Below are 23,616 nucleotides of genomic sequence, written 5' to 3'. Positions count from 1 at the left end.
ATGAATATTAGTCTTCAGCTGGTCTTATACATCATTTAAGTAAAATCTCAGGAAGATCAATAGTTTTGTAGTTCGAATTTTAGTGACGTCATGTGAAAACCAGCTATTGTCCATTGAAATGCCTTATCACATTTCCATGTTTATGTTTAAGAGAAAAAGAAAGAAATAAGCGCGCCGTCCCTAATAAGAGCCCGCTCTTCAATTATCACCCTCCCTTGAGTTACCAAAAGTATGAAATAAGCGCCCGGGTCACTAAAATCGAAGCATGAATTATTTACTTCGTAGAAGAAGAGATTATATTATATATATTTTAGCACTTTTTAGAATTTTTGTATCATGTTTTCTTTGCATTCGTGTTTCTTAGGAATTCTCAGTTTATATTTACATTTGTACCCATTTTATTCACTCAGTTGACTTGATAATGACGTTAAGCGAACGTCGAAACGTCGTCGTTGTTTTTAAACCAAAATGGTTTTACGTTTTCCATATTGTCGCAGTGTTTTATAGTTAAATATTTCCTGTTATGCAAATAATCAATCGTTTAATTGATGAACGATATATGAAAAAGAACATATCACTGTTATCCTTTTCAGTATGCACATACTGAAGAAACATACAGGTCTAAATCTTTGCGAGGTTGTATATTTAAGCAATAGACCACAAGTTTTTGTGGTTTATAAATCAATAATCTATCATATCAGATTCTTGACTTAACTTATTGAATGGTTAAAATCTTTATTATTGATGGCATGACAGTGAAAACCAGCAGTGTGACTGTAGTTGCTTTGACCTTTTGTCTCTCGTACCCAGGCGGCCTCGCAACATCTGCAATTCTTGGCGGCCTCGATCACAACAAATACTTGGGGAAGCTGATAACTTACTTAGATCCAGCTCTTCCGAGCGTATCGCGGAGTTACTTTGTACGGTGCTGGCATGCAAGGACAGACGGCTCAGCTGCGTCCACATTCCACAGCAACTGTGATGGAAAGGGACCCACAGTGACCATCATTAGAGTTGGCCAATACATATTTGGTGGATACACTGACGTGTCTTGGCACAGTAAGTATCATAAGACCTAACTATCACCAGGAGCTTGACAAAACCTTGCTCCATTATCTTGTAATAGGGCCAAAAAAAACCCCTCAATTTTAACTTTTGTTTAACCATTGGTCTTACTCTTTTCTTGTTTAAGAAATACCTGTACATGTACGTATTTCAGCTTTGGAACCGATATTAACACGATTTTTGATGTTGCACGACTTTGCTGTTTCGCATAATCAACCTCAAATCGCATCCGGTTGCTTAATTCATAGGGGAAATCCTCGATTTCTCTGAAGATCTTTCGCAGCTACTCTGCGAGCACAGTCGCTTCGATCTCATTTGCAGCTAAAAGTATCGTGATTGTTCGTCCACACACCCGCGTAGGGCTGCGAGAACCCGATCTAGTGGCCCTGAGTCGTGTAAAGCAGACTAGCTTTCGTCTTGGGCAAACTTTTTCGGTTTCAATTAGGCGACGAAAAGTTCCCAAGCTAGAGTGGCTCAATTCAGAATGAGTAAATCGATCAGAGCAATGCACTTCATGTAGCGCCAACAAAGAGACCTCTTTGTTTTTGTAACTATATACTGTATACTGTATTTCCAAGTCATTCGAGATTGAGATACAAAAGAAGTAAAAATTAAGAACGATTCACTTGGTTTTTCTCAATTTTCTGGAATTTTGCTTTATGGATATTAGACGGCATTTGGAAATTAAGAAATTTAGCGCAACTTAGGGAAAGGTCAAGTCAAGTAACATTCTAATTACTATCTTACCAGTCTGCTCTGGTCGGCGCGTCCAGAGGACTGACTGAGCGGAGAAACGAACGAACTTTACTAACGTGTATAAAAGCATCTAGACAACTAACTTAATTCAACTTACCTTACCTTAAGGAAATGGCGAGGACTTATGGTAGCACTCTTCAGAAAGCTAGCGTAGCGAGTTCAAATAGAGTAAATGGCGAGTTTTAGCAACCATGGCAGCACGGCCTCGAACTGTCGATTGAAAAACGAATTTACATTTTACCTACGAAACTCGGGTTAAATCAGTTATACTTAAGGTTGTCTCTTACTGGCAGAACTATCTCAAAACTGAATAATTCTGCGAGGCAGCGTTAATTTCGAATAAGAAATTTGAAAAATCATGTGGCTGTGTGGTTCACGTTCTCCAGACTAACCTGAATTTGATCATTTCACGTTCTTATTTTGCAAAGAATGGCAAAGAAATGTACCAAGATTTATAACGTACGTGCAGAGCAATTGCATTGCTAAACTTAGGCTAAGTTTGCACGAACGCGGTTTCAAATCGACACGGCTATCTCCTGTCAAAACCATATCAAAAAGTATACGGTTTCGAAGCCTTCACACGAAAAGGATTTGTCCGCCTTTTTGGCTGTTACGTCATGGCCGCGACATGTTTTGTTGCCAGAGATCTGGAGACGATTATACCTTGAAGAGTCGCCATTTTGTTTCAGAGGTGGCGAAGCGTAAAGATGTCAGTAATTTGGTTTGGACTGACGACGAGGTGGAGCTTCTTTTGAGAATAACGAACGAATAAAAAGTCGCTAAAAGTGCAAAAAATGTCGATTGGGAGTCCGTACACCAAGCGATACAGTGTGATATTTTCGCGCCAAACGGAAGCAGTTTTCAAAAAGACACGGTTACCCCCGTTTACACGGCACATGAAACCGTATCGTTTTCAAAACGCTCCACTTTCGACAGCGTTTTGGAAAGATGCAGTTTCATTTATTATTCCATCGTCGCCTTTTTAACGGAAGGCGTAACCGCATCGAGAAAGATGCGGTTACAAATGAAACCGGACGGGGCTTTACAGGCACTTTTGTTTTTTTCAGGCTTACAATAAGACAATGTTTAACCGACAATGATGCTGACAGAACAAAACTTAGTTGCATCCTATTCTACCTAACCTGAGTCGTGAATCTGAGTTAGAAATATTTTCCATAAGATGTCCTGTTGTATACCACCAAAAGCTTCCAGAAAGATAATCTCTCTGTCAGTTTCCAGACGTCTCCCTTGCTTATCAGTCGTGCTCAAACTAAAACACTTTTTCGACTATGGAAAGAGTTTCCACCTAGAACGTCGCGATCCCATTTCACGCATTTGAAAATTCAGGCGTCATCAAGGTATATCACCCTTAAAGCCGTTGCCAACAGATTCGATCCTCTCGCTGCCTATTTATTTGATTTATTTATTTATTTATTTATTTATTTGTTTGTTTTTGTTGTTTCTTTTCTTCTAAAGATTATTTTATAGTATATGATAGCTTTATTTCTGTTTTTTTTTTCAACCGAAATACTTAGAATTTGTAAAACTTTTCCTTCCAATTCAGGTTCTAGTTGCGGTTATACTTCTGCCACTAAAGCTTTCCTGTTCTCGCTTTACAACAAAGATGGATATAATCCTGTCAAGCTGATTCAGTATCAATATCAGAGTTACGCAATGTACCACTGCTCCAACTACGGACCCACTTTTGGTTATGGCAATGACATCAAAATATCGGACAACGCTTTGAGCAACTCAAATTCGTATACACGGTGCGGCTATACATACTCCGTTCCTTCAGGATATTCAACTGGTAACTGTGGGTTTTTCACCGGAGGCTATGGGTTCACTCCTACTGACATTGAGGTGTTCTACGAAATAGGTGATTAAAAACAGAGCATGCTAACTCTCTTTTAATGCGGTAATGGTTCGTTTCCAAGAAACCTTACCTTACAACTCCCGGGGGAGAAAAATTGGGTGGGGGTGTGTGGCGCGCTTCCCTAAACCCTTACCCTATTTATGACCAAAATCCGCGATTTTTCCTACCGTATTTATGACCTGAAAAGTAGGTTCTTTTAAGAAGAATACCTAGTTCAAGACTAGAGTGCAAACACCATACACTATTTATGACCAGAAAGGGTAAAAACCCTACCCTTTCAGGCCGCACATACCTATATAACCCATAAAAGGGAGTCTCCCCCTCCTCCCCGGACTTACAAGAAGTGCCCTCATTGCGAAAGTCACATTGAAGACATTGGCATCGAAGAGATGATTGTAAAGACTGATTAGACAAGTAAATAATGCATCAGTTAATTCCATATGTACCCATTCCCCCGGGAAAGAGTGGAGCATTTTCCCCCTGTGTCAATTCCGGGTGTCGGGCATCAGCCTTACACAATTACCCCAGGGCATTTGACCATCGCGCTTTTTCACCTTACATGCGGCATTGTCGATACGGTAAGTTTCGTACTGAATACTGCTAGACAGAATATAAATGAGACTCTAGATCCTACGGAGTGACCTATAATGTATTTTGCCTTCACCATTACGGCATGCAAAAAAAGACCAAGCTAGGACTTGATTTGGCATGAATTAGCTTCGATCAGAAACGAAGAAAAAAGAAAACAAATTCAGCCACTACCCCGGGGCATTTGAGCAACTGGTTTGTTCCAGCCATTGGGCATTTCCAGGTTGTTCTCAGAAAACCTAATTCCCGGGAGTAGGACCTGGGGTGGGGGTATGGGCACAGCTGGAATTGACTATCGCATTTCTCTTCGGAGCATAAGATTGAAAGCATCGACTTGGTCTAAACAAGCAAATGGTGTTATGACTATGCGAACCTCTATTCTTACAATTCTCAAGTAAAACAGTGACTATTGTTGTCCATTGAAATGCCTTATCACATTTCCATGTTTATGTTGAAGAGAAAAAGAAAGACATAAGCGTCTCGTCCCTAATAAGCGCCCGCTCTCCAATTAGCACCCCCCCTTGAGTTACCGAAAGTATGAAATAAGCGCCCGGGTCACTAAATCGAACCATGAGATATTTGCTGATATGCAAGTAACCAATCGTTTAATTCAAGAACGAAATGAAAAAGAACATATCACTAGCACTGTTAACCTTTTCAGTTCAAACTGTTAATTCCTCTTACTGAGAGCCATACAGTTCTGAGAATATGCTGGTAAATCAAGACGGTTCCACTTAGCTGATGATTTTAACTATTCTCATTACCTGTTTGCTTGATAATGTATTGGTATTGTGATGAGAAATTAGATCTTGATCACCCTAGGGATTTAATGGATTAAACAAACGTCAAAGAGACGACTTTAATACTTTAACATACCGGTTTTATACTCTTTCCTCTATCCAGGCCTAAGTGTGTCCGTCATTCTCGACGGTCTCGATTACAACCAATACTTGGGGAAGTTGTTGTCCTTCTTAGACCCAGTCCTTCTGAGTCCAGGGCGTGATCGATTTGTGCGTTGTTGGCATGCCAAGACAGACGGCTCGGCTGCATCGACATTCCACAGCAACTGTGACGGAAAGGGACCCACCGTGACCATCATTAAGTCCGGCAGTTACATATTTGGTGGATATACTGACGTGTCCTGGCACAGTAAGTATCATTCTACTACTAGTATACTAATGTAAATGCTGTAATCTGATTGGCTGAGCTATTAAACACTGTCCGAAGTTGTAAGTGAACATCTAGAAACAAATGAAAAATCCAATTCCTGAGAAGACTAAAAGGATTGCATTTACGGTTTCTTGAATTTCAAAAGCTCGAAATTTGTAAGTGTTAATTACGATGTACACAACTGCAAATGTCAAATTGACAATTCAGTCCGCACGAATTCTCTTACGGGTGCAGTTTAATGCTAAGACCGGAAATAATTGAAATCGTTATTTGAGAGAAATTTCAGTTAGAATTCTACTTAAGCAATTAGATTATGACCTCGAGAGTTCTATGAGGTGATAGTTGATTCGGCCTTTGGCCTCATGAACTATCACCTCAAAGAAATCTCGAGCTCATAATCTAATTGTTAATTAGAACTATCGTCTCCTTAAGACTTAAAGACTTGAGACTTAAAGGGGCAGTGTCTCGGCTGATATATCCTGTTTCAATAAGTATGACGCGGAGCTTGTTATAAAGGTGCTAATTTGGGGAGCAGGGATGGCGCATTGGTGAGAGCGCTCGCCTCCCACCTATGTGCCCCGGGTTCGATTCCAGCCCAGTGTCATACGTGGGTTGAGTTTGTTGTTGGTTCTCGCCTTGCTCCGAGGATTTTCTCCGGGTTCTCCGGTTTTCCTCCCTCCACAAAAACCAGCATCTCCAAATTCCAATTCGACCAGGATAGATGACCCGCATGAAAACCAGCTAAGGCTGACGTGGCTTCCTCTCTAAATATTGTAATTTAATATCCTGCACTGAGAAGACGAAAAAAAGTGCGAAATTGGTTCAAGCCAGAACCCAATGTTTGTTCTCAGTCCTTTGTATAGAACCGCCGGGGTTCCAAACTACGGCAGTTGGCTGTAGTTAGCTACGACCGTTTGGTTTCCTAGGCTTCCAAAAAGATAATGCTGACGGAATAAGACCCAGTTGCATCATATTTCACAAAATCGGAGTAGTGAAGCTGAGTTCGGAGAATTTTCTATAGTATGTCCTGTTGTAAACCATCAAAAGCTTTCAGAAAATCGACCTCTCTCTATCAGTCTCCGGGCTTCTCAGTTGCTTATCAGTCTTGTTTCAACTAAAACACCCCTTCGGCTTCTAAAACGGTTATCTCACCGGCTGTAACCCAAAACGTCGCCATCTCATTTCGTGTATTTGAAAATTCAGACGTCAAGAAGGTATATAAACCGGGTATATAAATCCACTAACTTCTTTCGTGTTAGAGCTGTTTTTCAATTGAGTGTCGTAAAACTAAACCAATTGCTTACCAATTGGACTACTCAGCCAATCTCAAACCGTAGGGAAAAAGAAGTAATTTCCTGATTACCAGTCGACTCACAATTGAAACTGCTCTATCACGCGTAACGCAAATTGAACGCTTTTGCCAACAGATCGGGTCCCCACGCTGAATACTTATTTTTGTTGCTGCAGTTGTTCTGTTCGAAAGAACTCTTTATGCAATATGGTTTCTGTATATATCTGTTTCTTTTTTCAACCGAAATGCTCAGAATTGTTAACCTTTTGTTTCCAATTCAGGTTCTAGTTGCGGTTATACTTCTGCCAGTAAAGCTTTCCTGTTCTCGCTTTACAACAATGATGGATATAATCCTGTCAAGCTGACTCAGTATCAAAATCAACAACACGCAATGTATCACTGCTCCTACGGACCCACTTTTGGTTATAGCTTTGACATCTACATATCGGACAACGCTTTGAGCAAGTCAAATTCGTATACTTATTGCGGCCATACATACTCCGTTCCTTCAGGATATTCAACTGGTGATTGTGGGTTTTTCACTGGAGGCCGATATTTCACTCCTACTGACATTGAAGTGTTCTACGAAATAGGTGATTAAAAACAGAACATGCTAACTCTCTTTTAATGCCGCAATAATTTGATTTAGCGCACTCTTTCCAATAAGCGCCGCCTTACAACCGCCTTACAAGTGTTTTACAAAATAGGTGATTGAGAACAGAACATGCTAACTCTCTTTTAATACCGTAATGATTCGATTTAGCCTTCTCCTTCCAAAAAGCCCCTTTCTAACAAGTCCTCCCTATTCATTGTCCTTTTCTAATACACGTCCCCTATTCCAACAAGAGGCACCGTTGTGAAAGTGGAATTAAAGACATTGACATAGTAAACACTGATTAGACGAGTGAATGATGTAATCCGCTTTCTAATCTGAGCGTAATATTACCAAAGACATTAAATTGGACTTATCAAGCCCCGCTTGTTACAGTTGTCAAGTCATTTTACCCGTCACTGTTCAATCACATTCCACTGTTTATGTCATAAACAGAAATATATAAGCAACCCATTCCTAAAGAGCGCCCGCCATCCAATAAGCCCAAAGCACCCCTCCCCCCTCCCCCACCCCCACCTTTGAGCTACCAAAAGTAAACAGGCGTCCGGGGCCCTAAATCGAATTATTATGGTATTTATAAATATTATGGTATTATGTTAATTGTAATTACGACAAGCGATTGGCGGACGAAACTCATGCCACATTGTCATCCATGATCCAAGAACGGTCTCGGTTTAAACGTTTCCAAATCCCTTGATATTATTTGGAGTTAGTCGTGCCGGTCACACTGTTGGGTTACATGTTAGAATCAGAACCACATAAAAATCACGGCTCAGTAGCTTTCATCTGAATGGTCAAGCACTAGTATTTGATCCAAACTTAAAAGTTAGAACCACTTTGAACAACATAGTAAACAGTGCCACATAAAAGTACTGCTCAATAGCTTTCATCGGAATCATCGCACACTAGTATTTCATCTACAGACGTAAAACTAAGAACCACCCCCTACAACATATTAAACAGTACCACATGAAAGTACTGCTCAATAGCTTTCATTTGAATGGTCACACACTAGGGTTTCATCCACAGACTTAAAAGTTAGAACCACCTTGTATAGTATGATGAACGTACCACATGAGAGTACAGCTTGCCTGTGCTAGACTTTCATCCATAGATTAATTTTAATGTTAAACTTTGCAGAGTTAATTTTGTGTAAGCCCTTAGCCTTGAAGTAAGACTCCTTGAGTTACTATGGCTACTTAACTAAAGAGTAGAAGAAATCTAACAAAGTAGATACGTTTTCATACAAATTGAGTGGTCTTTTAGACAAAAGTATCAAAACTATCAAATTTGTAAATGGTTTTTGGTATGATCGCGGATAATAATGCTAATTCCATGCAAAAAAATATTTCCTGCAGAAAACGAAAAACACCTGTCATAATTTTAATAACAAAAGGTGCAAGTTGTAGAATGTGTATACCTTAGTGCCAGCCGTTTTCCCAAGACAGGGGAAAACAGAATTCGAAATTCCAATTTCGTTTTCGTTTTACTCACGAGATCGGAAAAAGGAATTCGAGATTCCATTTTCGTTTTCCGTTTTCCCACTACATTGAAAATGGATTCCAACTTCTGTTTTCGTTTTTTGTTTTACCACAACTTTGGACAACAGAATTCTAATTGTTATTTCCTTTTTTCGTCTTTCGTTTTTTAAGATATTGAAAAACGGAATTTGAACATCGATTGTCGTTTTTCGTTTATGTGTTTTTGTCACTTTTGTATACATGAACCCACAGAAGAATGTTGGTTCTTCCTGTCGCTAACAATAGACCTGGAAACCACATCCTTGATGAAGTCTCTGTTCGCCGTTTTCTCATTGAGGAAAATAATAGTTATGAGGACCTTCTCGAGGTAATCAAGACCCGATATGGGGCTGCACAGTACTTTGCTAAGTGTAAAAAGGTTTTACAGTCGCCATGATATCAAGAAGAGAGGGTCAGTTGCAGATGGAACAGTCGATATCCGGTCAGTGTAAAATAAGGACTGCGGACTGCAGACTGCAGACTGCGGACTGCAACTGCGGTAAAATGGAGACTGAGGGTCAAAATGCAGACTGCAGACCATGAGTAAAATACAGACTGTAGACTTTTTAACTGAGTAGTTTCCATCATTGCGAGCTAACCGTAACTGGCAGGCAAACCGGAGCGTTATTTAGGCTAACCTGAGTGATATTCAGGCTAACCGGAGCATTGCAAACTTTCAGTACTAGCCTGAATAACCCTGTTTCCGGTTAGAAATCAATAATGGAAATAACACCGTCGATATACTGTAGTCTGCAGTCTGCGTTTTACCCTCAGTCTGCATTTTATGCCCGGTCAGTCCGCAGTCTTCCTTTTACACTGACCGGTCGATAAGTAGAGGGTACCATATCGGAGGTTCAACTGTATCTTCCAAATCAATCATGAAAAACCTTTGTACTGAAACTTTTTGACTTAAAAATCGGACCTGAATAGCCATTTAATTCCGTGATTTGTGATAGTACAAGCATAATTTCATTTCCTTGCCGATATCGATATCGTGGTAGTCGAAACAGAAGACTTTTATGAACAGTCAGCTCGATGCGGTTTGTAGCGGGCTGAAAAATTCGTAATATTAGTTTTCTAAAAATATAGCTGCACAGTTTTTTTTACGCTAATTGTTGTAATCACAACTCCGTATGTATGTACATTCAGTTACATATAGTTACTATGACGTCTATTTTGAGGATCGTAAGGGAGGAAAGAATATATACAAGCCCAAAGAGGGCTAGCGCCTGCTTAATAGGCTACCGTCTTGAAATAATATAACAGAACACAAAAACGAAAAACGAAAATCGAAGTTCAAATTCTGTTTTCAATGTCTTACGAAAATAGAAGATGAAAAACGGAAATGACAATTGCAATTCTGTTGTACGAAGTCGTGGGAAAACGAAAAACGAAAATAGAAGTTCCAGTTTCGTTTTCAATGTAGTTGGAAAACGAAAAACCGAAAATAAAAGTTCGAATTCCCTTTTCCGATGACGTGGGTAAACGAAATAATAATAATTTATTTCTAGCGCATTACATTAAAAAATCTCAATGCTCTTACAGAATAAAATGAGAAAAACGATAACGAAACCACTATAATGAAAATATATTAAATTACAATGGATGATAAAATACTAAAATTCATTAAATACTAAAATACATCATAAGATACTAAAATTCATTATAGAAATACTAAAGATCATTATTAAACGAAAACGTTTTAAGCTTAAACTGGAAGTTTGAATTCCGTTTTCCCATGTCGTAGGAAAACGGTTGGCACTAAGGTACACGTATATTTTGTAGTACCTTCGTCAAGGATAAGGAAGTCGAGTGTAAAAGCCGATCATTCTTTCGTGAGAGTTCATATTCGGCCAAAACTTCCGCTTTTAATTTCTGGAAATCCCAGTTGCGAATGGAACAACATTTTGCGGAATTTCCGGGGAAAAGAAAAACCTCGCTCGCCAGGTATTCCCTACTTTTCGAAAATATCTACGTTCCATTCAATTTTGCTCCCGGAATTCAGTTCGTATTTCGCAAATGCAGCTTTCATTTAATATAACTTGTATTATCTGCAAACTTTTGGCCAAGTTTCCAAAGTTCTGTAATTTCTGGTTGATTAGAAAACGATAAATCCCAGGCAAAAAGTTGGGACACGAAGCAAGTTCTCCCCTCCCCCACCTACAATGTTCATAATCAGGTGATTTTTCTCCCTTTTTGTTGAGAAAACGTAACATTTTCCAACATTGATTAGAGGGTATAGGGGATACGTGATCCAGCTCAAGTGTCCCAACTACTTTTGTCCGGGACTGAAGCTCTAAGTAGTAATTATGAAATTATGCCATGAAAGCACTATTTGTTACATTTATTGTTCTTATTTACAAAGGTTTTGCATTTAACCACTTAGTTTAGGGACCCAACATAGGTTTCGCGGGATGCGAGATGAGTGTGAAAATGAAGGCGGAATACGGGATGACAAAACTTTTAATGGCGGGATGCGGGATAAAAACATTTCGGTGAAAACGGGATTTGCTCTTTTTGACAGACGGGATACGAGATAGTCCTAAGAGCGACGGCGGGATGCGGAATGTAAAGAGGTAAATTACACATCACAGTCGTTACACGGAGGAACTACGACTCTTTATCAGGCGGAATCGAGATAAACATTCCGACCCGGGCGGGATGGTGCGATTGAGCCAAAAATACTAGCGGGATGCGGGATTGAAAAAACCTATGTTGGACCCTCTTAGTTAGCGAACGGAAGTTTTGCGAGCTGGCTTCATGAGGTTTAAACTTCCGCCGGAGTTTTAAGTTTGCAGTATACAGCTATTTCAATTAACGCGGTCAGAGCAAAGCTTTAAGCTTTCTTTCTCTTCAGACGTCTGGAAACAATGTTCTTTTCGCCACACTTAATTTCAGAATTTTTAACCAAAGGTCGTTTTATAATAGTGAAAGAAAAGCTACAGAAAAATGGTCTAATGAGTGGAAAATCTATTGTATCCTTGCTAATACTTCACGAGCAAAGATACAAATTCGTAGATTTCCTCTGCACCAACATGCAAACTTCCGACAAATACCCAGACTACTATTCGGTCTTGTCGCGAAGACTTGACGCTTTCATCTGACAACGTCGACTGAAATAGCTGTAAACGTAAAACTCCAAGAGGCATCACAGTCATCAGTATTTATTCAATACCTTTTTGTAGTGTTTAGCTTTATCAAGCTTAACACATTGACATTAAAATAAAATTAGTGTCACTTATTCATTATTTATTTAGTGGAATCTCTCTTTAAGCCCGGGCCAAACGACAACGACAGAAACGACAGTCGCCTTCTGATCACGAGAGATACACGAGGGTATTTTTTCAACTCTCAGCGAGTGTGGGCAAAACGGGAGAAAACTCTTCGTGACTGGCTAGAAAAATTGGAACAGGTTCAAATTCGATAGGAATATACGAGGGTTAACGTGAGTCCCCGATAACGCACGAAGGTTGACGAGAGCCACCGATAACGCACGAAGGTTGACGAGAGCCACCGATAACGCACGAAGGTTGACGAGAGTCACCGATAACGCACGAGAGTCGCCATGCAAGAGTTTAAGAGAGTCACTGAGACCCCGTCCACACTGCGCCAGAGGAATTTGAAAACGCAGCTTTATTTCTACGTTTAGCCCTGCCGTCTACACTAATCCGTCACGAAAACGGAGCTTTCCGAAAACGCTTTTCAAATCGGACGAATTGGAAAACGCCGGCTCTTCGTTTCCGCGCGAACGGAAAAACATTTTGAAAACAGAGCTTTTCGAAAACGATTGCGTCACAATAATCATGTGATTTTCCTGGATGAGTTTTCCTCAAACGCAAATCCAAAATGACCGTTGACTGTTACGTTTTTAAATTCCTCCGGCGTATTTTGGCGGTAACCATTTGATGCGTTTTCAGAGTGAAACTTCCGTTTTGAAATTTCTACGGCATAGTGTGGACGGGGCATGAGGCGTATATGACTTTCAAGCCAGGCGAGACTCAATGCTTGTTGTCCTTTGGCGCGGGCCCCCTGAGGACCAAAAAAAAAAAAAAAAGGAAATTGGTGTTGTTGAAAGGTGGCCTCGATTGTGTGGAGGCCATTAGATAAGATTCGCCGTGCTTTTGTTTAAAGTGTTGTAAGCTTTGTAAGGTCAATGTAAATCAGCTGTAAAACTTTAAAGTAAATAAACTGAATTAAACGGTTACTCATTCTCTTCAGTTGATTTAGTATCACACGAGGTGGCGCTCCGACGGGAAAATAAGAAAATTTCTATCAATCCGTTACGTATCTTCGGGCCCCTAAACTGTGTCTCAACTAGTTCCGAAAAGTAGCTCTAAAGCCGCTAGTTTCTTTTATGGAGCGAACTCTGATCGCTCCATAAAAGAAACTGGTGGCTTTAGAGCTATTTAAAAGTGTTATACTGTACTATAAATATTTCGGACGATTTTATTTTGGGACAGTTTTTTGTCCGAAATTAAAATCGTCCGAGTTATTCGCAAGTAATCTATGTTGCGTTACAGTGTACCGGGCCAGGGTCTCTGAAAGGGTTTATTTATTTATTTTTTTTGTTTTTAACTTGTATTTTTTTGTTGTTTTGTTTATTTACTTGAAGCAGGAGCCCGTTGATCCTGGTTGAAGATTCGGGTTGGAAAACTAAGCAGAGGCGCGTTATATCTCAGCTAAACTCGATTCTGAGAAGTCTTACAAGACCCTTTAAAATTTTTGTCTTCGGAATGTTGAGAAATTCCAGTAAGACGTTTTGTCACCGTTGAATTTTGAAATTAAGCTTCTATGAAACCGAATAATATAATTAGTTCGCTTGTAAAACGATACAACTGAAACATTTAATTGCGTTGTTTTACTCCATTTAATTATCAAATGCTCTCTCTCGAAATAAGCTTTCTGTCATTACTGAAATCTTTTATAGGTGAAAAAGATTAATTTTTAGACTTCTGTGTAAAAACCGTTGATGTTAAAAAAAAACGTTCCCGGGTCGAAGCCGGCAAGAAACCTGTTAATTTAAAATCCAGACATTTGACAAACATATGGTATATTAGCTATTGTTATTGAAATTTCAATAGATGAGCATCTTATTCATGCGACAATTCATTATCCATCAGACATGGTGTCTGTGAAGTAGGTAAACAAGAGCATTATATTGCAGCCACCTGCCATTTAGTAGGAGGACTTGTCCACTGAAAATTCAAAAGCTTCTCTCCATTTAGCTGTGTTTGACATTTGACAAGAGCTCATGGCCAAAAGGAACAACTGAAGAGAAGGTGGGCAAAACAGCTTTTTACTGAGTATGCCTCTCCTAGCATTAACCAAAATGGATTTAGTAGCTAGTGATTTACAGTTACTCGTCCTAAAAACCATTAGCTTTTCGTTTATAGCATGCTGTGGTAATTACTCACGGAAAATGCCCCTAATTTATATACGACAACAAAATTTTCATATTTTTCAGAGATACACAACGTTCACTGTCTATAACATAGCACAAGCGAAAAGAAAAGGAACAAGCTTTATACGGTTTCATAAGTCTCGTAAGTGTTAAACTAGAATTGTTATGTATTTAGACTCTATAGTCGCAGCAACAAAACAGACGGCATAAACTTTCCAGCTGTATTTCCATCAAGGACACATACAGCTACGGAACAATCCTATATGAAAAGGTCGGGGATGTTCGTCTTCTCACTTTGGGGTGTAAATCAAGGTTTTTGGTCTCACTTGGAGTGTTCAGGACGAAATGCCACTAGTTTTAGCTGTCAATGTATCTTTTAGGGTGCACTCGAAGAAATGACAGTTAAAAAACGCTCTCATTTCCGTTTTTAGGCTCGATTTGCGCAGCTCTCTAGCTAGCTGTGGAGTCCGGTCTACAAGCCCGGGCTCCTTTGCCTAACACTAGATGCCAAAATTTCCAGTACCTCCATGAAATCCCTCGTTTCTACAATTTGATATATTCAACCCTTCTTCGTTTTAAGTATTTAGAGGTCAAATAAAGCTCGAGACACGCCCATATTGGTCTGCTTTAGTTAAATTCAATTTTTTTGACGAGTATTCCCGACGTTTTCAAATGGGAGCCACACCTCTCCGCGATACAGCCTCTGTTTAAGAATAAAACAGCGAGACTTTATTTTGCTCTTGACCAAATTATGACAGAAAACATTCACGTTGGAGCAGCTGTTTTTAAGCATGTTCATCGCCCATTTTGGCCAATACATTGAAATATCTCGAATTGTCAAAACGAGTCTGTGGCATAGTTTTTGACACGCTAAAAAGGGTGGTAGTAACGAGACACGATAAACAAGCAATTCTTCAAAACTGCACAAAGGTGTTGAAAAAAAGTGTATTTTTTCCCCTCCAGTTTGAACCCAGGACTGCGGACAGAAGTGCACTCTTTTCCATTTCTGTAAGTCAATGGATTATATTTATTCCTCGAAATAAGAATTAAAATTTATAAATGCGGACACTGGACCACATACGGCTTCCCATTTCTCCACAGCCCGGAAATAGAATTGTGAATCAATTAACCCAAAGCGAGTTGGAACTGTGCGTGCGCAAGCTTCTTCTTTCTTAATCAATGATGTTCAATCTGCGATTTTAATTCTTCGTTGCGTTGAAGATTAGCTGAGAATTTCAGGTTTGCTTCAACTTATTTATACTTATTTATAACAACTACGTTACACGACTGACTCCTTTTGTTGTCACGTTTGTGAAAAGCAATTAAGTGCTATTGACAGGTGGTTTTCCATAAAAGAAAGCATTGAATACACTTCCCTTTTTAACTATGTTTTGCAAAAGAAAGCTAGAGCAATGTTATCGGACCTCAGATGAACGAAGCAAACAAGTATATAACAATATTTCCCATGCAATACAAAATCAACGGTCATTACATAATAAAAATATTATTTACCTATTCACGCGGGTAAATAATACATTAGAGACTTTTAGATTCCCGCGAATGGCTAACCGCTAGGAATCACGTGACCAGAGCCAGACGTCACGTTTGAGGTTTTCGACTCGCGTTTTGAACGTCAAGAAGTAGGTTTTCACGTAAGTCATTTACCACAAGCTTTATTGCCTTGAATTGTATTTTATGCCACGTACAAATGCCGAACTCGAATAAAGTGACCCTTTTTCTACAAATCGGATGAGTGTTTCAGGCAAATAAGCAATTACCTAGCCTTTTGTTGTTATTTGAAGAAAGGCACTTATCCTAAGTGGAAATCCAATATGGGGGCGGCTTAAGTCGAATGTGTGTTTTATGATGCTTTAGTTCTTTAGAAAACTACACATACTAGAAAACATGTTTTTTTCAAATTCGGCTTTATTTTGACAATTTCTACTGTATTGACAGGATGATTTCTATTTGCTCCAATTGACTTCAATCTAAATCTGTTTACGTCCGAATGGCGAACGGCAAACGTCCAACCTCAAACCGCAGTTTGACGTTTGCGGTAAACGTGGATCTAAAGGTCTCTATTGAGTTCATTATACATCCGCAAAACTTCACAAATGAAACCGAAAAGCCACAAATATTTTAATTCATCAGTTATATTGAAAAACAACATTTGATCGTGTTCTTTGGATTCGTAAATTCGATCGATATCTTGTCGCAGGAAAAAGAAAACTAAGCTTTTTAGGTCATTGAAACTGGGAAATGACAAACAGTGTTTTTGTAATTTACCGAAAAATAGTTCCAAACGAAGTAGAGGTTCGATATATAAATGAGTTAAAACCACAAAATGACACATCCCTGATGAATTCTAATTTTACTCAACTTACAAAGTTTTCCTTTTTTATTTTTAATAATTCAAAAGAAAAACTTACTGCAAACCTTTAGTGAAAGCAACTGCATGAAAAACACGTCCTGAGTCACAATTTAGAACTTCACTAAATATGATTTTTAGCAACGTAAGTTTAGTTCGCGAATTAACTAGAAACAGTATATTTTCGCTTTTCCACGCTAAAGCCATTAACGGAAAAGGTGCCGTTTAATTATTAACATTTGTTGACACAGCGAAAGATTCTTTCCTCTTTTTGAATTTTGTTCAAGAGTATGCCTCTTTTTGTTGTAAATATCACTTTCAGGACCTAATCCAGTACTGATGAATTTTGCCAGCTTTGCGGAAGAATAGTTGAAGTTTGGTTGAAGAATTAATTAGCCCAAGGTGAATTTGCCGAAGAAAAATGCTGAGTTATCAAATTAATCTATTCACACATATTATTATGATAAAAGCTGAACAAGAGTCCAGGATAAGCATTTCTCAGGCCGGATAAATTTGAAAACGCAGCTTTATTTCTACGGTTAGGCCTACAGTGCACACTAATCCGTCACGAAAATGGAGCTTTTCGAAAACGCTCTTCAAGCCAGGAATTTGAAAACGCCGGCTTTTCGTTTTCGTGTGGACGGAAAACATTTTGAAAACGGAGCTTTTCGAACACGATGGCGTCACGATAATCACATGATTTCCCTGACTAACTTTTCTTCAAATACAAATCCAAAATGGAAAAATGACCGTTAATTGTTGCGTTTTTAATTGGGGCCAATCATATCCCTTCGTGTCGTTGCGTTTTCAATGTGTTCTCCTTAGTCAAGAATGACTTCCCATCATATATTCTGTTATCAAGGCGAATCTAGGTGGTTAAGTCCAAGCGCACTTATATATAGCACTTAGAAATCTGCTTTTTAAACTTTGTTTTACAAAACAACCTTCCTGTATGAGTGAAAAAGTGAATACGACTCAGGATACGATTATTAATTTCACAGGCAAAACGAAATTAATGGACATGACTTAATGAAGCAATAATATTTACAAACCTTTTAGCCCGGGTGTATGTTGTATTCAATTTTTAATATAGATCGAACTTTCACAAATGGAAAAAGCCACAAACATGCAGAGCTGTAAATAGATTCATTTCACTGATAAACAACGGGTTTATAATTAAGCAGTCTTAATAGCAGATTTTGTGCTTCATCCATTTTGTGTCAGAACAAAACTAAACTTTTAAGTCTTTTAACATTGTCAAAACGTGTTGGCTAGAGAAAGTATTCAAACTGAAATAATTAACTGTATTGTTATTATTCAGTATAACTATTTTTAAATAAGCGAAACGTGAGAAAAATAAAATAAGACCACAAATTGGCGACTTTCTTGAACTTAAAATCAGTCTCCGTTTTCCTGGATGTAGGGCAATTTCGCCGAAACGTCGATAAATATATTTGTGGTTATGTTTCTTTTCATGTTTTTGACATCAACTTAACTGAACAGGTCCATTAATTTAATTTGTTCTCTTTTTCTAGTTCAGTACCAGTTTTTATTGAAGTTATATAACCCAGGGCGAAAATTTTTTTCCCGAGAGTCACTTCCATCAAAGTTTTCTATGTAATTTTCCTCAATTCATTCAGAAAGTAAAGAAGTTAAGTTTTGCGGGGAAAATATAATAATAATACTAATAATCACTTTATTTAAGTGTCGATGTATTTAGCACTTATGTGCTAATTGAGGACACTGTAAATAAATAAACAAATATTTCAAATATAATATAAGCTATTAAGAATCCCAACTGGTGGGAGGTTGACCAGTTGGCTATTTACACAACGCGGCCGAGGAGTTGAACTCGGGGCTACCGAGAACAAATCCAGATAGCGGTAGGGCGGAGGATTTGAACCAGGGACCACCAGATTTCAAATCCAGCGCCTTAAACTTTATTTAACAAATAAAGAAGCCTAAGCCGTGTATTACAATGTGATAAAATACGACGGGCATTTGAGAATACGAGGCAAATGTAGAAAACACGAGCCGCAGGCAAGTGTTCTCTACATTTCTCGAGTGTTCTCAAATGTCCGGAGTGTTTTATTAACTAGTTCTCGAAGGTGATTAATCTTAATAACAAGGCACCGTTTCCACATACTAAGTTTGTTGGGTAAAATTAAAATTATATAAATATTAAATATTATTTAAGTTAAAAAAAAATTGTCATGGGTTAAATTGCCAAATGAGTTCAAACTATTAAGCGCACTCACAATTATTTTACAATGTGTTGATTTTAAGGATTGTCTTGCCAAGGAGTCGAGCGTAATGGCTTTTGTCAAAAAGCTTTTTTACCTAACAGCTGTGCTTGGAGTATCGCAACTGTTTTGTAAAGTGGAGGCACAGCAATGTAGCAAACAAAGTCAAAAAGAAGCTTCCCAGTTTGGCATGATGTTACAGAGACACATCTTCAAACGGATGACGGAGCCTTCGTATGTTTGTCTTAAGGAGTGTCGCCTTGACTTACGGTGCCAAAGTTTCAACTACGTTATTTCCAAAGAGATGTGTGAATTGAACAATCGTACCAAGGAAGCGAGACCTGAAGATTTTGTTCCAGACCCTGACAGATATTACTTTAGACGAGACTTTGGTAGAGGTAACTAATCATAGTTTTATCAAGTTCCTTTCTTACCCAGTTTAGGGAATTTCTCGTTTCTCAATTCAGGCAAAAAGGCACAACATTCGTTGTTAATACGAATCATATTGCAAAATTATCATGATAAAAAATATATATGCATTAACGATTAAAATTGTCGGACACTTCGGATGAATATTGGAAATTCTCTACATCTTCACGACTTAACATCACCTTCGGAAATCGTCGGAATTCTTCGGGCCATCTTCGGAAAATTTCCAGTCTTTGGTTAAACTTTGGAGTCTTTGTAGGTCGTCAAAAATTCTCTCAGAATCCTTGGAGTAAAGCAATCAAAATTTCAATGATTATTTTGCTCTCGATGCTTTAAACGTATATGAGATGATGTCTATATATAGATAACATCCTATGATTCAAGAATCACACGGGAACTGTAACACATCTGGTTAATATCACGGATTAATGATATTTGTTTTCTAGTCCCCCTTGGTTCATCGCACATCGCGGTTGGCAAGGAAAATGCCAGCTACTACAAACCAGTTACATTAAAAGAATCAATTTTTTCTTTTGTGCCATATAATAAAAATCTTATTAACCGAGCTTAGTCGGTCTGTATGGGAGAATCTTAGTCTCGGTCGTGCATACAGACCTAACGCAGTGAGGTCTGTACCCAAGACCTCGGTCAAGATTCTCCCATACAGACCTCCTGCTCAGTTAATAAGAGCTAATGAATAATATTCGCTTTCCAGTCCCCCTCGGTTCCATTCCTGAACTGCCTGCTGAATCGTGCCATGAAATCAAGGCGAGTGAAGGAGGACAAGCCGTCAGTAGAACATACTGGTTTTATTCTATTGTACCAGACAAGGTTGCACTTGCATACTGTGACATGAAAACCGAAGGTATCTTTACCCTTTAATGTTCCTTTTGGTGTCGCTGTTTTAAGGTGTATGTCCAGTTGCCCACAGCTTTTGCAGCAAAACAAGGAAAAAAGTTACGAAAAAAAATTACACGTGTTTTTAAAAGAAAAAAAATGTATTTTCGATTATGACAAGTTTTTCATTGACAGGTGACCCCCCACGCTTTATGGATTTGTGACGTCATATCTGTAGATTTTTTTGTGGCATTTAACAAAGGGAAATCTTCTATTTGTAGCACGAGTCAAGTATATTCAAGCTCGGGGTACTGTAAGACTTAAATTAGTAATTAAAACTTTTAGCAACCTTTCTGGGACACTTTGGGCTAAATACGTTAATCTGATTCCAAGGTGGGCTACTTCCGAATATTTAGATTTCACGCTCTAATTATGCACATTCACTATTGGTAAAGACTACAAAATTACCTCTAAATTGAAGAAAACCTGAAAATAATAGCTGTCCCTAAGACAGAGAAACACTAAAGAAACAAGGATGGTTAAGAATGGAGAAGATTGACACGGATTACAAACGAATAACTTAACAAAATTAGGCTAAACTTTTCCAAATGCACAAACCGTGAAGTAGGTACTTTAACTAGGAACATTTGTAGTCTTTACCCTGAAAATGGTAGGTTGACTTGATACTATGGACCCCTATGAAACTCCAAAACCAGGGGTGTTGTTATCGGATTCTATCCATTTCAAAACCTTAAAAAAAGATGAGTTTATTTTGCTATCCTTTCTTCAGACCTGGACGAATGCAATTCCTCAATTCCTGTCTGTCACGAGAGTGCTACGTGTCAGAATACCATGGGTTCTTATCGCTGTTTATGCAACAGGACTGGGTTTATTTTTCGGGATGGAAAATATTGCGCTGGTAAGTGTAACGTCAATTGTTGTCCACGGTTTTGGTAAACCCTGAACAGTAGTCTCAGAATCTTATATCTTGTGTTTTTTAGTCCCCGAGCTATTGCAAAGTTGAACAGGAAAACGAGTTTTAATCATTTCGATAAGAAAACCAGTGCTTGAAAAGAGCGAAGTTAAAGTTATCAAGAGTCGTCATATCTGAGAATCTTCGGCAAACATCGGGAGACAATCGTAAAGATTCGGTTAATCCCTTCGGATCATCCTGGAAAATCTTCGTCCACAAGTCACCTTTGGCGCTTCTTTTCCTTTGCTTTACAGATGTTGACGAATGTGCCGACAGGTCACATGATTGTGACGTCAATGCCGACTGTAACAATACTGTGGGATCCTACATATGCTCATGCAAATCAACATATTTCGGAAACGGAAAATACTGCACAAGCTACCGTGAGTCTTACGCCTGTCATATTTACAATGATGGTATAAATTAATAAACGAACCCTTGGGATCTTGGGATAACTTTTGTTTTCTACGTGCGCCGTGCGCGGGTAAACAAAAGATAACAAAGCCTTCTCGGGTGGGTGGGTCAAATTCGTGGTGGCCTCCTGTTTAGTGAGCTCGACTCCGGATCGAACGGTCTGGGTTCCAGCCCTGGCCGAGGACATTGTGTTGTGTTCCCGGGTAAGACACTCAACTGTCACAGTGCCTCTCTCCACCCAGGTGTATGAATGGGTACCGGCGAATTTAATGTCGGGTGTAACCCTACGATGGACTAGCATGCCATCCAGGTGAGAGGTGGGGGGAGAGGAGGGAGGCGTAAAAATACTCTTGGTCGCTTCATGCAACAGACACCGAGATACGCTCCGGCCTGATGGGCCACTTGGCTCGTCTGCAGACTTAACCTTTTTTACCATATTCTGCTAATTTATTTTTGATGATACCTACTTTTCTTTTGTCTCTTGTACCCAGGCGGCCTCGGTTCGTCCGTTATTCTTGGCGACCTCGATCGCAAAAATTACACTGAGAAGCTGATTTCATTTTTGGATCCAGTCCTCCTGAGCTCACAGCGTAGTGGGTTTGTGCGGTGCTGGCATGCCAAGACTGACGGCTCGGCTGCATCGATATTCCACGACAACTGTGATGGAAAGGGACCCACTGTGACCATCATTAAGTCCGGCAGCTACATATTTGGTGGATACACTGACCTGTCCTGGCAGAGCAGTACGTCTTTCACGTGGACAGTCGGTTTTTCTTTCTTTTCGCCATTTTTATCAATGTTTGTAATCAGCCGAGGTATTTAGAATGTTTCAAACGTTTTTCTTCATTTTAGGTCTGTGCGACTACTCTACGGCCAGTAAAGCATTCATCTTCTCGTTTTATAACGCCAAAGGATATAATCCTGTCAAGCTGACCCAGTACCGAAATCACGAATATGCAATGTATAGCTGTTCCAATTACGGACCCACGTTTGGTGCTGGTGTGGGGCATGACATTTACATATCGGACAACGCTTTAGACTTCTACTCTTCGTACACAAAATGCGGTGCTTCATATACCATCCCCTCAGGATATTCGGCTGGAAATTGTGGGTTTTTTACTGGCGGCTTATACTTCACTCCTACAGATATTGAAGTGTTCTACGAAATAGGTAATGAAATACTAGCAAATAGAGTGGCTTCAAAAAAACGTAATCCTCACGATAAGCGATTGGCTCAAAACTCGCTTCACTTTGTCGTCCAATCAGAAGTAGAAACAAAACCAATCCCAACTCGCTCGCTCGCGTTTTCCCGCGCTTCCCCTCAGCCACTATGTATTTATTCCTGGTTTGATTGGTTCACTAGATTGTTTGTCGGTCTTTTGTCATAACTTTGGTTTTTGTTTTGCGATATTTATTTGCAACCCGCCCTAAATCTTAACTAAATCAGTTTGCAATGAAGCTCATTAAGTTGTGAACATTAGAAACATTTCTGGCGTTTTGTGCTGTTGCCAGTTAGCAGAGTCATCCTGTTAAAGATAGTAGATTAGGAAAGGTTGATAGTTATTCAATGCTCTTGAAATGGCACACCGTGAAATATCTCACAAGTTACTTGCAATATATTTTATGACGACGCTGAAGATTGTCGAAGATGTTGCAAAGATTGCTGAACACTTTCTGAAGACTTTCAAAACTTCCAAACATCATTGCAAGGCTATTTTATCATTTCGGATCATTTTCTGGGCTTGTCTGCCTTAGTTTGCAAAGCTCGTGAGTATGTTTCAAGAAACGATGCAAAGTTGTTTTGAGCATATCCTAAACACATCTTATTTCAAACTCACTTTGCCGAATCAATATATTAAATTTCATTAAAAGACATTAAAAGACCATTTACCCAACAGTTCCGCAAATTTCGGTCAGAATGGGAATGGTAAGACAATTTTGGCTCAACCGAACGGAAATTTTTTGAAGTAAACCGGCGGAACGTCTTGAAAGGTAGTCCATAATTTTCAACCGAAATTTCCGACTGAAAATGTGCTTACAATTTGCAATTCTTCACCGCCTTCTTGGAATTA

The 23,616-nt window shown here is 39.1% G+C and overlaps 2 protein-coding genes across 2 annotated transcripts in view; both read left to right on the top strand.

Moving 5' to 3' along the window:
* Positions 1-722: 722 nt before the first annotated feature.
* Positions 723-13,083, top strand: LOC149113241 (uncharacterized). Its single transcript, XM_089288098.1, has 4 exons — positions 723-1,059; positions 3,386-3,700; positions 5,189-5,434; positions 7,028-13,083. Exons 1-4 carry the CDS (start codon positions 723-725, stop codon positions 7,345-7,347), a joined length of 1,218 nt encoding a protein of 405 aa, XP_089144224.1. The 3' UTR covers positions 7,348-13,083.
* A 918-nt stretch (positions 13,084-14,001) lies between these two features.
* The window catches only part of LOC149113238 (uncharacterized), a 35,207-nt gene continuing 25,592 nt past the window's right edge, over positions 14,002-23,616 (top strand). Inside the window, exons 1-9 of the mRNA XM_089288086.1 lie at positions 14,002-14,158; positions 14,344-14,422; positions 15,244-15,288; positions 18,935-19,289; positions 20,036-20,185; positions 20,948-21,076; positions 21,385-21,513; positions 22,036-22,287; positions 22,397-22,714. Coding sequence (XP_089144212.1) covers positions 18,962-19,289; positions 20,036-20,185; positions 20,948-21,076; positions 21,385-21,513; positions 22,036-22,287; positions 22,397-22,714 — 1,306 coding nt within the window. The 5' untranslated portion in view covers positions 14,002-14,158; positions 14,344-14,422; positions 15,244-15,288; positions 18,935-18,961. The remainder of the gene's footprint in view (positions 14,159-14,343; positions 14,423-15,243; positions 15,289-18,934; positions 19,290-20,035; positions 20,186-20,947; positions 21,077-21,384; positions 21,514-22,035; positions 22,288-22,396; positions 22,715-23,616) is intronic.

This window comes from Orbicella faveolata, unplaced genomic scaffold (assembly GCF_042242905.1).
Source record: "Orbicella faveolata isolate gen_17 unplaced genomic scaffold, um_ofav_v1 contig_15, whole genome shotgun sequence".
Classification (NCBI taxonomy): Eukaryota; Metazoa; Cnidaria; class Anthozoa; order Scleractinia; family Merulinidae; genus Orbicella; species Orbicella faveolata.
This window is presented reverse-complemented; position numbering and strand designations above follow the sequence as displayed.